The sequence below is a fragment of the Hipposideros armiger genome, unplaced genomic scaffold, assembly GCF_001890085.2.
Source record: "Hipposideros armiger isolate ML-2016 unplaced genomic scaffold, ASM189008v1 scaffold_940, whole genome shotgun sequence".
NCBI classification, from domain to species: Eukaryota; Metazoa; Chordata; class Mammalia; order Chiroptera; family Hipposideridae; genus Hipposideros; species Hipposideros armiger.
This window is the reverse complement of record NW_017732290.1, coordinates 223,146-237,584: the sequence shown is the minus strand read 5'-3', so window position 1 is coordinate 237,584 and position 14,439 is coordinate 223,146. Positions and strand designations below refer to the sequence as shown.

Sequence of the window (14,439 nt, the reverse complement as noted above, 5' to 3'; positions counted from 1 at the left end):
GGCGCTGGCTGAGGATTCATTTCCCTGGACGAGCGTTTCTCTAGCGAACTGGGCACCGGGGCTTGTTCTGTCGTTTATGAAGCATCACGGGCGCCCCTTTCAAAGAGCTGTGGTTTGGTAGCTCTGAGATGTGCTCCCGGCTCTTTTAACACTGCCTGGCTTTGAGTAAAGTCACTTAGGACCTTCTACTTCTAAACAGGGGCCAAACCTTCCCACAAAGGGTTTGTGAAGAGGGACTTAGGATGTCATGAGAGCATACTTTCCACCTTGGGTTGTTGAACTTGTTTTGGGGTTGGGTTGTTGGGGTCATTTTTACCTTTGCTTTTTTTTTGGATACTACACATAAGCCATACATTCTTATGCTGTGCTATTTAGAGAGACTTTAGCTAATCAATTATTTCTAGCTGTGTCTCTGTGGAGTACTGAGGAAGAAAAGGGACCAGGCTCCATATAAGTCTCTTGGCTGGTTTATAAAAATGTTTTTCAAATCCAAATGTACTAGCCCTTTAGTCCACATGGATAAATCACATGTTTCAAGCACCATCTTGAGACCCCCCCCCATAATGACATTAAGAAAGGCAGGGCTGGCTTAGTGGACCCGAGCCCTGTGCTGCTGTCACAGCCCGTGGAGGGCAGGGCTGCCACAGGGGAACCCAGTGGATCGTTGGAATGTGACCTTCTCACACAGCTGGTGTGGTCTGGGGGTGCCACTCTTAGTGGGATCTATTTGTGGAGAGACTTGGCTGACCCCCTTAGAAGTCCGAGGTACCCCCTCTCCTTCAGCCTCCCAGGAGTTTGGCGCCTGCTGGGAGATGTGGGTGCCGGAAAAGAGAATGTTTATGAGCTCATCCCATGGGAAGGGCTCCTGGAAGCAAGGGGGGAGATCCGCTGGGCTGCAGTTGATGGCAGCGGAAGGGCTGGCCTGTCGGGGCAGAGATGCAGGGAGCACTCGGCAGCTTTTACAGAGTGTTGCTTTCCCCACTGTCCTGGGATCCAGCCGTCAAATGAACCACCTGGTGCCTCGGTTGGGGCGGTCATTCTAATGGAATGGGAGACAGCCCCTTCCTGTCAGAGGAATGTTTTCTCTGAGGATTTAAAACAAAGAAGTTGAACTTGAGTACCAGTGAGAAATCGTTAATTCTAGGACTTAAAAGCCTCCTGCAGTAGGTCCAGGGACTTGAGGAAGAGGGCAGCAGGCCTCAGAGGACCCTGTGGGGCAGAAGCGCAGGGAGAAATGAATTCTTTGAGGACACGCCTCCTTCTGGGAGGAACACCTTATATGTTTGTGTCTCAAGTGCTGTGGTGTCTGGGCTGCTCGCCTTTTTACCAGGGAAAGTGTAGCCGTGGAGAATCCCAGGTTTCCGTGATACCAGCTGGGTAACAAGAGGGATTCAAGGATTAAAGGGTTTCTCCTAATAGCAAGGACTGCACCCACTACCAGTGAAAGGGCAAGGTAGTGATAGGTGGTGCAGACAAGGCCCTCCTGGGGGCGGGGGGGGGGGGGGGGCGGGCAGGAAACACCGAGAATTCCCGGGAAAGGAGACACCACGAGCCATTTGAATGAGCTGGAAGCCAATCCAAAAGGAGACATGGTGACGCTTGGTTCCCTGCACGCAATGGGGAATGGTGTCAGGACTGCGTTTTCCTCCCTATTTTGGAGAAGAGGGGAAACGCAACCCTAATGGTGAAGATGGTGGAAAACAGCTGGCCCGACTGAGAAGGCAACTTGATTAGTTTGAGAAACTGACACGCAGCCAGCCTTTATCATCCAAGCTCCCCCGACCCCCAACCCCATATTCTTGGTGGGGCGAGGGAGTTACCTATAGTTGTGTATGCAGGGAAAATAGGCTCAGAAAGCACCTGGACTAGAGCAAGAGCAGGAACCCCAGAAAAAGGAGAGCAGAATATAGAACTATTTTTCATACCTGACACCCAGTTTCCTGCTGCTTCGCTATTATTTGAAGCTATCACTCAAACAGGAACTTTAATCACATTTAGGAAATGAGCCCATTGTTCACATGGATGGCTTCATATTTTTTTTTCTTTTTTTAAATTTTTATTGGGTAAGAGTGTTTTTTCCAGGACCCATCAGCTCCAAGTCAAGTCATTGTCCTCCGATCTAGTTGTGGAGGGCACAGCTCAGCTCCAAGTCCAGTCGCCATTTCACTCTAGTTGTGGGGGATGCAGCCCACCATCCCATGTGGGCATCGAACCGGCAACCTTGTTGTTCAGAGCACGTGCTCTCACCAGCTGAGCCACCCGGCCGCCCCTGGCTTCATATTTCTTAGTGCATCGAGCGACTGTTTCTAAGACATGCACAGCAACAAATCCGCACAGGCCTGCTTCTTGGTGACGCCTGGTGAGTAATAACCTGGGAGCCTTATGTTCACTCTCGTGACAACTCAAGCATGAGCAGGTTCAGCTGCAGGGAGATGAGCTCACCTGCTGCCAAGTGAGGGCGGCCCACCTCTAATGCCACTTTTCTCGGGAGATGACTAAGTGTAAGTAGCTCACAGCTAATTACAGGCAAATCATTGCGAAACACCGGAGAGAGAAGCTGGGAATAAAACTAGGCCTATTCATTAACGTGACCCCAAAATCTTGGATTCTATTTCAGATCAGTTTTGTCTATGGGATCCAGAAATCACTTCAACCTCTCAGTGATTCAATTTTCTTCTGAAAGGAAAGGAAGGCTGACGGTATCCACTTCATAATGCAGTTTGGAGGTTTAGAGGGAACTCTTGGGACATTATAATGCAGTCTCCATGAGGCAGTCATTTCTCTTCTACAATGAGTTTTTGAGAGTTAAATTGATTCCCTATTCTCTTAACACTCCCAGGAAAAGAACACTAGAATAAAAATAGCATGCATCCTTTTCAAAATAAGTTTGCAGAAGGAAAGGGATTAGCTAAGTTTTCTTACCAGGGCTTTAAAAATAAATTACTTCTGGAGACACCAACTCACACCAAATGGCCCCAAAGCTGACCATGGGACCTGGGGCGGGGGGGGGGACGGCAATTGTAGACATGGGTCCTCAGCACAGACCCAGCCTGGCTGTGAGGGTTTTGGTCCCTGTTTTTTGGGGGTGGCGCTTGTTTACCACCAGGTGTCCACGCTACCTGGTTTAAGTGATAAAGATACAATGAGTATTAACGTGAAGTTCACAAACTTTCATAATAAAATGTATGATTTGATTCTCATACAAAATTCAGTTAGCCTACTACTATTTAAAGCACAGATATATAGTCCTATGATTTTAGAACGTAATACATGATTAGAATTTGTTAAGAGTTGACAGTGGTTTTTGATTGTCTCCAAAAGCCTGAGTGATCATGTCTATTTTTATGTGAAAAACCCCAAAGGGGTAGTTCTGCAAATGTCCACCATGAACTGCAGTGTTTACAGAGGAGCCTCCCATGGCCCCCCAAGTCCCCGTCTCCCTGCCACAGGCAGAGTGACAGGTACACTAAGACTCATTAGTAATAACAACAATTAGCAGTTATATTAGCACTTAGAGTGGAATTGCTCAAAACCCGGTTTCAGTGTTTTCCACAAAGTAACAAAAGTGTCAGTGTATTTAACACCTCTCATCTTGTAGGTGCTGTGATAGGTGCATCCTGACTTGGGGCCTCTTTTTTAAAAAAAGAGAAGAAAAAAACCCAAAAACACACACAGACTCAAACCAACTCCTCAAGAAGGCAGCACCTGTCTGCCTCGGACCTCTCAGAAGGAGCAATGATGGTTAAGGACCTTGGGGTGTCAAGTAACGGTGGGCAGTAACCCAGGGATCGGAGAAGCGCTTGGGGAGGGGGTCATGCCAGCGGTGAGGGGCGATTTCTTTTTTTCTTTTTTTTTAAGATTTTTATTGGGGAATTGGGGGGATGGGAACAGCTGGGGAATCGGGGAAGGGGAACAGACAAGTTGCTGTCCTTTTGTTCTTCCGTCTAGTTGTGGAAGACGTTGCTTCACTGGCCCAAGTTGGCACCATCCTTGTGTTCTTCCCGGGCGAGGCAGATCAGTCGCCGGCTTCTGAATGGCCGCTCACGCTGGCTGCTGGCTACACACGGTAGCCCATGGCAACCCACTGCCACAGGAGCTGCAGCCTACGCTGTCGCTGGCGACTCACAGAAGCCCAGCTCCAGGTTGAGCTGTTGTTCAGCATCTTAGCTGTGGAGGGCAGTGTCACTGGCCCTCATATGTGGGATCCAAACCGGGGCCCTCTGGCGTCCCCAGCCAGTTCCCAACCATCGCGCCACTCAGCTGGCCCGGGGCGATTTCTTAAAGGACACAAGACCCGTCTGAATTCTGCACACAAGCAATTGATTTTTTTTTTTGATCTGCAAAATTTTATTAAGCAATAGCTGGACAACTCTTACAACTTCAAATCATCAAGAAAAAAAAAAGAAGACTGATCCATCTCAATAATAAAGACAAAGTAATTTGGACAAACCACGCCATTTTGAATGCAAACCGTGAATGCCTTCTAGAACTTCCATCACAATCTAATACACAAAATACATAAGAAGAGAGGCAAAACAGGGCGAGCTCATCAGAATGCAATCGGGAATCTCAACAGCTCTTGCTTGGAAAGTGAAACAAAGCAGGATGCTGAATTGAAAACAAACAAACAAACCAATGTTAGAGGAACCGCGGCGCACAGGGCAATACGCCGTTCCCGAGGTCTGGGCAGGAACATGCTGGTGGTCTGGTTTGGTCTGGGACCTGTGCACTTACAGTTTAAAAGGAAAAAAGGAGAACGAAAAGGCCAGTAGTAAGAAACTCAGAAATTATATCCAAATTTACAGTACCAAAATAATGCATTTATAAACAAATGCAAAAACAATACCCCTTTGGTAAATAATACAGTGCCTTTTTCAGTCAAACGCACAACCCATGCTTTTCTACAACACAAAAAGAAATTTATCTACAATAAACGAGATCTTAGAACCCTACCCTTCCCCTTTAAAAGAACTTGTAAACAGAAAATACAGGTACAAGTAAAGTTACAAAAAAATTGCACAAAGCCAAAGAAACGAAAACAAAAGAAGCCACAACCCTTCAGAGTTTTATTAGCTGGAGATAAGGAAATACATACATGGTGAAGAGTTCTGAGTTATGTGCTATTACAAACTCCCAGGAACTCAAACGTTTTTGATACATTTTGTCTCCACTGACTGTGTTCAGAGTCATTGCCTTGGCCAAGTGATCGACAGCCCACACAGCCACATGGGCTCCTTTCCCAGATACCTCCTGAACTTGAAGAGCTAACAGTGCAGAGCACACTCGGGCCTAGACGGCTCAGGCACACGCTCCTTTGTTCTTTCTTCAACCCACTCACTCTATGGTCTTTGGGGCAAGTGGTGACTTATCTTAGGGCTGTTCTCAGGGGCGGCCACGGAGTAGGGCGCACTCGTGGGGAGGCTCCTGTCTTACCTGGAATCGGTGCTTTTGTGTAATTTTATGAGAACAAGAACAATTCCAGATGCATTTGTTTCTGGAGGTGAATCTTTTAGAGAGAGTATTTTAAATGCCCTGATTTACATTCAGGAGGTATCTCATTAACACAGGAAAAGAAACATTTTTCTACAAAAAGGCAATGTTTTGAAGCATGCCTTCCAAGTTCGTGAAATGGGATGATGAAACTCACATTTTGAGCCTCAGGCTGTTCGAGCTGGACAGGAGTGGAGAAAACCGTCCAGGTCATTCCTTTCACGTTGCAGAGGGACAAGTGGAGGCCCAGCTCTGTGGCAGAGCAGGTTCATCCTGGATCTCCTGACTCTCTGCTATGATCACAAGATGAACGGACACGGGTTTGCACGTCCCCATGGGACGCTTGGCAAGGGAGCAATGAGTGGCCATGGATGAAAAATACTAACCTGAAGACCCTGACATACACTGCATTAGAGCTGACATTTTCTGCTGCCTTGGTGCCAGGTTTTTCAGGATATACATTCAATGGGTATACGGTACACAAATCTGTGTCTTTGGTTTGATGAGGTTAAAGTTAAAACAAATTTAAAATTGGTTTTTATGTTTGTTAACATATCACTTCCCTCAAAAAGGCATGTATTCTTTATGCAGTTGACTACTTACTGGGCTAACGTTTTTAAATTTAGGGATTCACTGAGGTACCTAAATATTCATAAGCTGCTATTAATAAACTTAAGTATGTAGAATTCTGCTGCTTGAAGTACTGAATTCAGTAATATTTAATAAATCGAGACTGACTGAGTGAAAACAACTTTTACAAAAGTAAAAGCATCACAGTTAACTTAAAAGACACTGCGGTACAACTGTGCAGACATCTGTGTACGTAGGTTTGGCACCTGATATCACCTCTTCCTTTGGGCCGAGCGAGCAGTTGGGCAGCTGCTCACTCACGTGTGTGCAAAACACCCACGACGGGCAGACGCCTCTGTTTCCACGTGGGGAAAAGTTCCTTCTGGGGAGGGAGCTAAGAATTCAGTAAGTTTAGTTTTATTTATTTGCTACAAATACTCACTTTGTCTTCACACATGTATTTGTAATTTTTATTACAAGGACTTCCCCCTACATTTGCTCTTAAGAAAAGTTCGAAAATGTACCCTTTCATGGTGTTTACATCTCAAAAACCAATCAGAGCTTTCAAAACTGAAACTTATTACCCATATTTCCCTCCTTTGCTACTCTCATTTTAAGTTTCCTTTCACTTCACATCACCTTTTATTTTTAGTGAAAAATAAATTTTCAAAAGAAGGGGAAATGTTATTTTAGGATAGGTTATCTCAAAGAAATCTCCTGTGTATATATAATCAACACCCCAAAACGCAAAAAAAAATTTACTTTTAAAGGATTAATAGAAATTTTTTCCCAATTAGAAAAAGTTACAAACTGTCCAGCAAAAAACCCTTCTATCATAGCCTCTTTATTTCTTGCAGCAAAATATACTGCTATGAAGTAAGTCGTTACAAACATACTATTTTTCTAAATAAATAATAAAATGGGCATAACTCACCAGTACATAGCAACAAAATCATTCCTAGGAACACTATTAAAGCAAGATAAATAATTATCTCTTGGACAATGAAACAGGGAATTGCATTTAAATTATTTTAGAAATAGGCTGTAACCATATTGCACAACTAATAATAATCACTGAAACGTCATATCAAACTACAGAAACTCACATAAAAGAATTATGTAATTCTGAATACATTAATAAATTTTTTCTGGAAGAATTTACCCACCAAGAAATCAACTTCAATATTTTAAAATATAAGATGGGAAATTCTGGTATTAGCTGGGAGATGGCCTTTACCATATTTAAGACCCTCATCTGTGTTTCTCCGGGGGCTAGAGAGAACGGTGGGCGATGGAGGTCATCCTGCTCTGGGAAAGGAGTGAGCCACTTTCTTTTGTAATTTTTAAACCAAAACAGAGAATTAAAAAAAAATTTTTTTTGGAAGTACTTCTCTGTAGTATCTTCCATTTCTGTTTTTAAACAAAACCCAAATTTAGGACCCGAGGCCAGTAGACAGTTCTTGAGCTCCTGCCCTAAACAACATCACAGACATGAACAGCTGGAAACCAGGAACTGGGCCTTGTCACCAGGGCTGAACGCTGCCCAGGGTGTCCCCTGAGGACGGGGTGCGGGGAGAAAAGATAACCTCAGTGGATTTTATTTTTTGCAATTAACAAAGAGCAATAAACCAACCACCTTAAATACTCTAATTTTAACCATGCTCTCCCAGTGGTTTATCTCCTCTGTAAAACAGTCTGTACAGTTCGTTAATAAACAACTTTTTTCCTAGAGGAGATTGTGGGACTTCGGTGACAGACTTGACAATAACTCTATCTCTTAATACCCTAGAAAATGCTTAAAAATTTTCGGTTACATTTCAATCACTTGAAAAACGTTTCTAGCCCACTGAAATTTAATGTAGCTCAGAAGAGGAAAGGAGTGCTTTCAAATCAGTATCGTCAGCATTTTTAGTAAGAGAAAGTGTAGAAGTGTTCTCTAATGGGAAAGATAATGTCTACTGTCACATTTTCCAGATAAACAGGCTATTTATCAACAATAAAAGGAGACAGGGAATAAACGTTACTTCTCAGCGAGTGGGAACCCAGTGACTCACTCACCCAGGCACGAGGTGTGAAAACCGCTGCCCCCACCGCAGGCTCGGGTCTTTCCTCTTTTGTCTCTTACCTTCTCCTCGAGTCAATCACACTGAACCTATGGAAATTGTGACAGATTATAAGACTAGTGGGGTCTTCAATGTAAACATCCTCCAGAGAGGAGCGTAGCCCTTGTACTATTTCAAGTCACTCGACGTAAATCACCCACGTGTATGTGTGCAGGACTTCCTTCCTCACCCGTCATGCCTCCCCCTACATATCAGGAGCAAATCATACTCAAACCTGGTAATAGCACCCCTGTAAAAGCCTACTTTTATTAGACAAACAGTGCATTTGCCAAAATACCCTTCATTAATCAAGTCACTTTTGGAGGAGTAACAGAATTCAATGTTGTCCCCCCAAGAGAACCTGTACCTTCAGGATTTTTGGTTGTTTATTGTAAAAGTTTCTTGTTTTTACACTAGTGGTGATGCTGTGGAGAAGGAAACTATTGCGCACTCCTTATGTCTTGAAAGAACAGCGGCTAGAAGGCAGTGCGTCTTCCTACCAAGGGCCCCTCCTCCGGAGCTGACCCAGTACATGACAAGCAATTACGCTTCCCAAAAATCTCCAGACGCCTGGCACCTTTGCTTCCAAAAACACTCTCCTGTATTTTTTGTTGTTTCAAAGGAAGAAGAAAAGAAAGACAGTAAATGATAATAAAAGTCCCAACAAACAACGACGACAAAGGTCAGTGGCCTCTCCTGGGCCTGACAGACTGTTCCAGTTTGCTCGCGTCTTCCGGTCGCCCAGGCACCGGGCCCAGGCGTGCTGCTCCAGCACCTGCGTTCCCCACCCCGTTCTCTTCACTTCAGGCGCTGAGTCACGTTGGCCAGGGCGACTGCGAAGGCCTGCACGGCTGAGAAGGGGTACTGGAAGTCCAGGATGTACGCGCTGCCGTCGATCCTCCCAAACTGCATCACCTGGAGGGTGACGGGGCAGCAGTGAGGCAAAGACATGACAGGGAAACCAGGTGGGGCAGGGCAGCCAGGTGTGCGTGGCTCCTGAGGGAAGCCGGCAGCCTGGTCTATGAGATAGTTTTGCCAACAAAAGTGACACTGATAGGCTTCCAGATCTAACTACGAGTTTGTCGGAAATAAAGGGACAGAGGAACATGTTAAGCAACGCAGTGGGGAGACAATGAGCCAAACTCAGAGCGTGGGAAGCTCCACAGGTCAAATGAAGTGGTTTCCTCACCAAGGGAACAGATAGAAGCAGAATATAGCACACCTCCTTCCCATCGTGCTCACCTCCCTAGCCTGCTTTCCTTTGTCATTTCAGTGCTTCCAGTGACCAAATTATATATGTGACATTACAGTCCATGTATTTATTTGTTTATGGCCTTTTTCCCATTTTTGTAAACTCCATGAGGACAGGGCCTTGCTCCGTTTTCCTCATTGCTCCAATTTCTGCACTTAGAGCAGGGTTGGCAAACCCTCTGTAAAGGGCTGATAACAAATGTTTTAGCCTTTGTACGTCATGTGGTCTTTGTCACAACTACTTAACTAAGTTGTTGTAGGATGGAAGCACACAGACACTACTTAAGTGGGTGGGTGTGGCTGTGTGCCAATAAAGCTTTATTTACAAAAAGAGGCGGCAGTCCAGACTGGCTCGTGGGCCATAGTTTGCAGGTTCCTGGCTCAGAGGAATGCCAGGCATATAGCAAGTGCGCAATCAATATTTGTTGGGTGAATTAATGAAAATGCGATTTAAATATGAGAAGGGAATTCCCAGGATGGTGGAGAAAGGTAGTCCCAGAAAACAGCTACACAGCATGGCTAGAGCCACTGCTCCATGCTGGAGCGGCAAGAACTGACAGACTCCCCAGTGTGTTTAACTGTACTGTGAGGAGATGGGTATCCTGTCAGAGAACCGAATGACTAGTGAATGCACACAGAAACATGCAAACAAAACCCGGTAATCCTTATGTCTAGGGAAAAAACCTATACAATAAAAAGGGAATGTAATGAAAACATACTACATGGCTCAGCTGTGAGTCGTATTACTGGCGTCGTAGGGTAACCAGTGACTATTAACTAAGAAAAGGGGGGAAGGAAAGTTCACACGTGTGTATGCATGGGCTGGGGGTGAAGAAAATAAACCCTCACGTTCCTCAGGAAAAACTCAATACATGATGCCAAAACTGAATAATAAATAAATACAAGTAGGAATGTGTTCTTTACAAATATGGTGGCAAATACTGGAAAAAAGCAAGCAGAGCTGGAAGCATGTGCCTCTGGGAAGCAGGCTTTGGGAGAGGCCAAGGGCGGGTAGGGGCCTGCTGGTCCTACTCATGGGTCTATAGGATCATTTGACTTTAAAAAAATCAGTATGTGTGACACTTTGTTGAGAAATCAAGACAGCAACGCGCACACTGAAAATGACAACCCGATGGGCTCCACCCGAGGATCAGCGATTTTCTACCTTTCCCGGGTGGCCTTTGGGAAACGCTCCTCCAAGGACAAAACTCTGAGACCCGTGACCGGGTTCTGAACCGACAGAGACCTGCTGAGGCCAGGAAGTCGCGATTCTGGCCAGGCCCCAGGACACGCTTACCTGCCGCCCCTCCAGCTCGATCTGGAAGTTCTTAGCTGACTCCTGGGTCACCCGTCCCCCGAAATCCAGCTGGTACACCTGGGTGGCCTCGTTCCAGAGAGGCTGCTTGTTGGCCATGACGTACACGAAGCCCTGGCTGCCCAGCCGGCCGTCGTCCCGCTCGCTGGCCTTCCGGCACTTGAACTCCTCCAGCTCGCCGGCCGCCCGGAGGCACCGCTTGCTCTTCCAGCCTTTCTTGCTGCCCTGGCTCTGGTTCATCAGCTCGTCCCCGCTGATGAACAGCTCGGGCTCGCTCTCCGAGCTGTCCTGGAACTCGTTGGTCTTATTCAGCTTCTTCGACTTCAGCTGGTCTTTCTGACTCTTCACCTTCTTCTTCTCTCTCCCCAGGCGGGGGCTGGAGATCAGGGAATTAAAGTCGCTCAAAGTCCGCGTCTCTTTTTTCACCTTGCCCTCCGTGATGGCCTGGACGTTGCCTTCCTCCGCTCGGCTGTCCAGGCGCTTCCGGCTTTTCTTTCCAAATTTCTCTGTCCGCTGGGGGACTGGGCTTTCCGTCAGGGAGAGAACCTCCTGGAAGTTGTCTGCGGTCTCTACCATCACCTCTGTACCTAGGTGGCTTTGGAGGTCGGTGGGCGGTGGGGACACCAGGGGCTTCTCCACCACCAAGTGTGCCTTGGGGGGGAGAGTGCCCTGGGGGTTCTGAACAGGCGGGCACGCGCTGTAGGAATTCCAGGGGTGCAAGGCGATAGGTGGCAGCTGTAAACTCGAGCACGTGCTGCTTCCAGGATACATGGGGGGCAAGGTGCAGTAGGAGAGGCTGGGTGGGTAGGCAGGCTGCAGGACCACAGTGGGCTCCTGCTGTGCAAACTGTGTGGGGGACAGCGTGTCTTTTGGGGAGCAGGGAGCCTGCACTCCTGGCAAAGTGGGGGTGTTATAGCTTACTGGATATGGCACTCCCATCCCATAGCCTGTTTGGAAAGTGGCAGTGGGGCTGGCGGGAGACTTGGGGGAGACGAAGGGCACTCGGGACACGTCCAGGTGCTGGCTCTGACCTACCATCAGAGGGGACAGTTTCAGAGGATTGGGCACTGCAGTCTGTGCTGTCCTTTCCTGAGGCACCCAGATGTCCTCCCCCAGCACAGGGTCCCACTGGTAAGGGGGGGGGCGTTTTGCGGCCACAGCAGCTTCGGGCAGCGAGGGGTGCCTCAGGGGCTTCTCCACAGGACAGTGCTGGCCCAGCGCCTCGTCCTCGGTGAAGGCCGAGTTGACATACTCGGCGCGCTCGCGGGCGCTGTCGGGCGGGCTCAGGAGGCTGTAGGAGGACTGCGAGGCCAGCGGGGAGGTGCTGGCCGCCTGCGCACCCCCAGCTCCCGGCTCGGGTCTCCCGGCCGGGCCCCCAGCACTGCACTGGCTGCAGGTGTAGAGGGCAGCCGGGGGTCTCGCCGGGAACTGCGCGGCGCCCTTGGGCTTGGCGGGGTGCTGCAATGGGGGGTGCTGCAAGGGCGGGTGCTGCGGCAGGGCCCTTGGGGGCTCGGCCAGAGCCGCCGCCTTGAGCGCCACCTCGCGGTTGTTCCTGCGCAGCGTGGCGTGGATGAGGCCGCTGTCCAGCCGCTGGGACGCGCCGCGACCCAGGCCCAGCGGGCCGGCCAGATCAGGATAGGGAGGCGGGTCGCCTGTAGGGATGGAGTAGCGCGGGACCGTCAGGCGGTTCAGGGTGGCGCTGGTGCAGGGCTGCGGCGCCTTCTTCTCGGTGGCGGTGAGCCTCAGGGTGGCCGAGCTGCCCGGGCCGGGGAGGGCGTAGGTGTTCTGCGCGCACAGCATGCGCGTCCGAGGCCGGCACACCTCTTCCACGTTGCCGCTGCTGTCGAACGTGGTGATCCGCTCGTAGCCCAGGGGTGGCTGGGAATGCGCTGCCGTGGGGTACAGTGAGAAGTCGCCCTTCTTCAAGCACACGTCTACGGGGGGCTGTGGGGGCAGCAGTGGGGGCGGAGGTGCTGCTGTGGTGGGGGCAGCGGGGATGGTTCCTGGGTAGGGGGGCGGAGGGTTCAACTTTGCCACCTGGACCTCCTGGGGGGCGCCGAACACGACTGCGTCCCCTTCCGTGGTCAGTGACGGCGCGGGCCGCAGCGCCTTGACTGGCTTCTGCAGGTGCTCCTGCTCGCGGTCTCCTCCGTGGTCCACCACCGACAGCTGGAGCGCCCCCTGGGCCGGCGGCGGCAGGGACAGCTGCGGGGGGTTCGGGATAAGACGGCCCATCTCCACGCCTCCGAAGATCACCTGTCCAGGGCTGGAGTAGCGGTTGGAGATTGGGTACTGGGTGGCACTGTCACTTGTGTGCTCAGCTGCCCCCACGGCTGTGGTCTGATTGGTCAGGACGTCCAGCTGCACGTTCTGATTGGCCAGAAGCGACTGCACCAGTCCGATGCTCTGCGTGGGGGACATAGCTTGCGCCGAGCTGTGGATGGGCGCGATGGGGATGTTCACGGTACAAGGTGGGTTGTTCTCAGGAACGCCAGATGCTCCTGTCACTGGAAGGAAATGAGAGAAACGGGTTGCTTACAAAACAGTGAATGAAACTGGGTCAGAATAAGCAGTGCCTCTCAACTCATCCAGTCCTTTTGTATACAAAATGCAACTGCTATAGACGGAGATGTATCTGCTTGGGGAAAGCTGGACCGTTCACACAAGTTACACACAACTTTGCCCATGTTTCTGAAGGGCATCCAGGCAATTGGCAGGCCCAGCTGGGCAGCCTACAGTCACCCATTAGCTAAGGGCATGGTCAGGGCTTTTCAATGAATACACTTTTGAACCATGTACCTGAATGGTTCAATTTGGTATCATGTGCCTGAATGGTACCATGGCAAATGCTTAATAGTTTAAAGATGCTTTTCACTCATGATATTCATAAAACAGCCCACTCTTTTATGTAAGAAGAAGGCAATGATACAGTATGAAACCCACTGAGGACTCAAGTCTTGGCTTCCAAGTAGGCTTATCCGCGGTCATGGACTGGTCCATGAGGGACATGTCATGCAGCAGCCGTGTATCTGAAATTCATATGTAAATTAAGTTCCTGTAAATAGAACTATGTAAAATGGGGTAGAGAAACCAGTGACAAGAATCCTCAGCAAATCTGTATGCTAGGGGGAAGCTCGTTTCCAAATTTGTCTGGTTTTCAGCATTTCAAACAGCACGGAAGGTGGAGCCACCCTGAACAAGCCCTGTAAACACACCCTATTTGTACCCAGCTGGGATTTAGCGGAGCATGCCCTGAGCGACCACCTGCATACACACGCCTGTGCTCACGGCCACCGTTGTGTAGTGTCCTGTCTCACTGAGCTCACCGAGCACTGGCAGGTGTGCTCACCTGACCTCTCTAGGTGTGCTCACCTGGTGTGGCAACAAGGACATGAGCGGGAAATAGGGCTTAACAGGCTGATTGTCAAGGCTGCTGACCTTTCACCAGAACTACTGAATGAAGCCGGCCAGTCCCAAGTCTGTGGTGCTTGTGACAGGCATTTCCCCCACCCCCTTCCCTGCGGTCCTCTAGTGAGAGGTAACCCTCCCCTGGCTGCACGAATCTGGCCCTGTCTCAAGTTTGCTATTGTTCTGTCCAGATGCTCTCTGCTCAAGGAGAGATGCTTTGCTGTGTCACCAGCATTGTAAGTCCCAACACAAAATGTTCCCTCCTCTCACTGAGAACCATGGGCAGTGAGGACAGCAGCAGAG

The 14,439-nt window shown here is 49.0% G+C and overlaps 1 protein-coding gene across 2 annotated transcripts in view; it reads right to left on the bottom strand.

The window, feature by feature from the left end:
• Positions 1-5,127: 5,127 nt before the first annotated feature.
• TULP4 (TUB like protein 4) overlaps positions 5,128-14,439 on the bottom strand; it is a 195,693-nt gene continuing 186,381 nt past the window's right edge. For both annotated transcript variants that reach the window (XM_019630765.1, XM_019630766.1), the window contains 2 exons: positions 10,711-13,235; positions 5,128-9,077 (listed from right to left, as the gene is read on the bottom strand). In XM_019630765.1, coding sequence (XP_019486310.1) covers positions 8,961-9,077; positions 10,711-13,235 — 2,642 coding nt within the window. In that variant the 3' untranslated portion in view covers positions 5,128-8,960. The remainder of the gene's footprint in view (positions 9,078-10,710; positions 13,236-14,439) is intronic.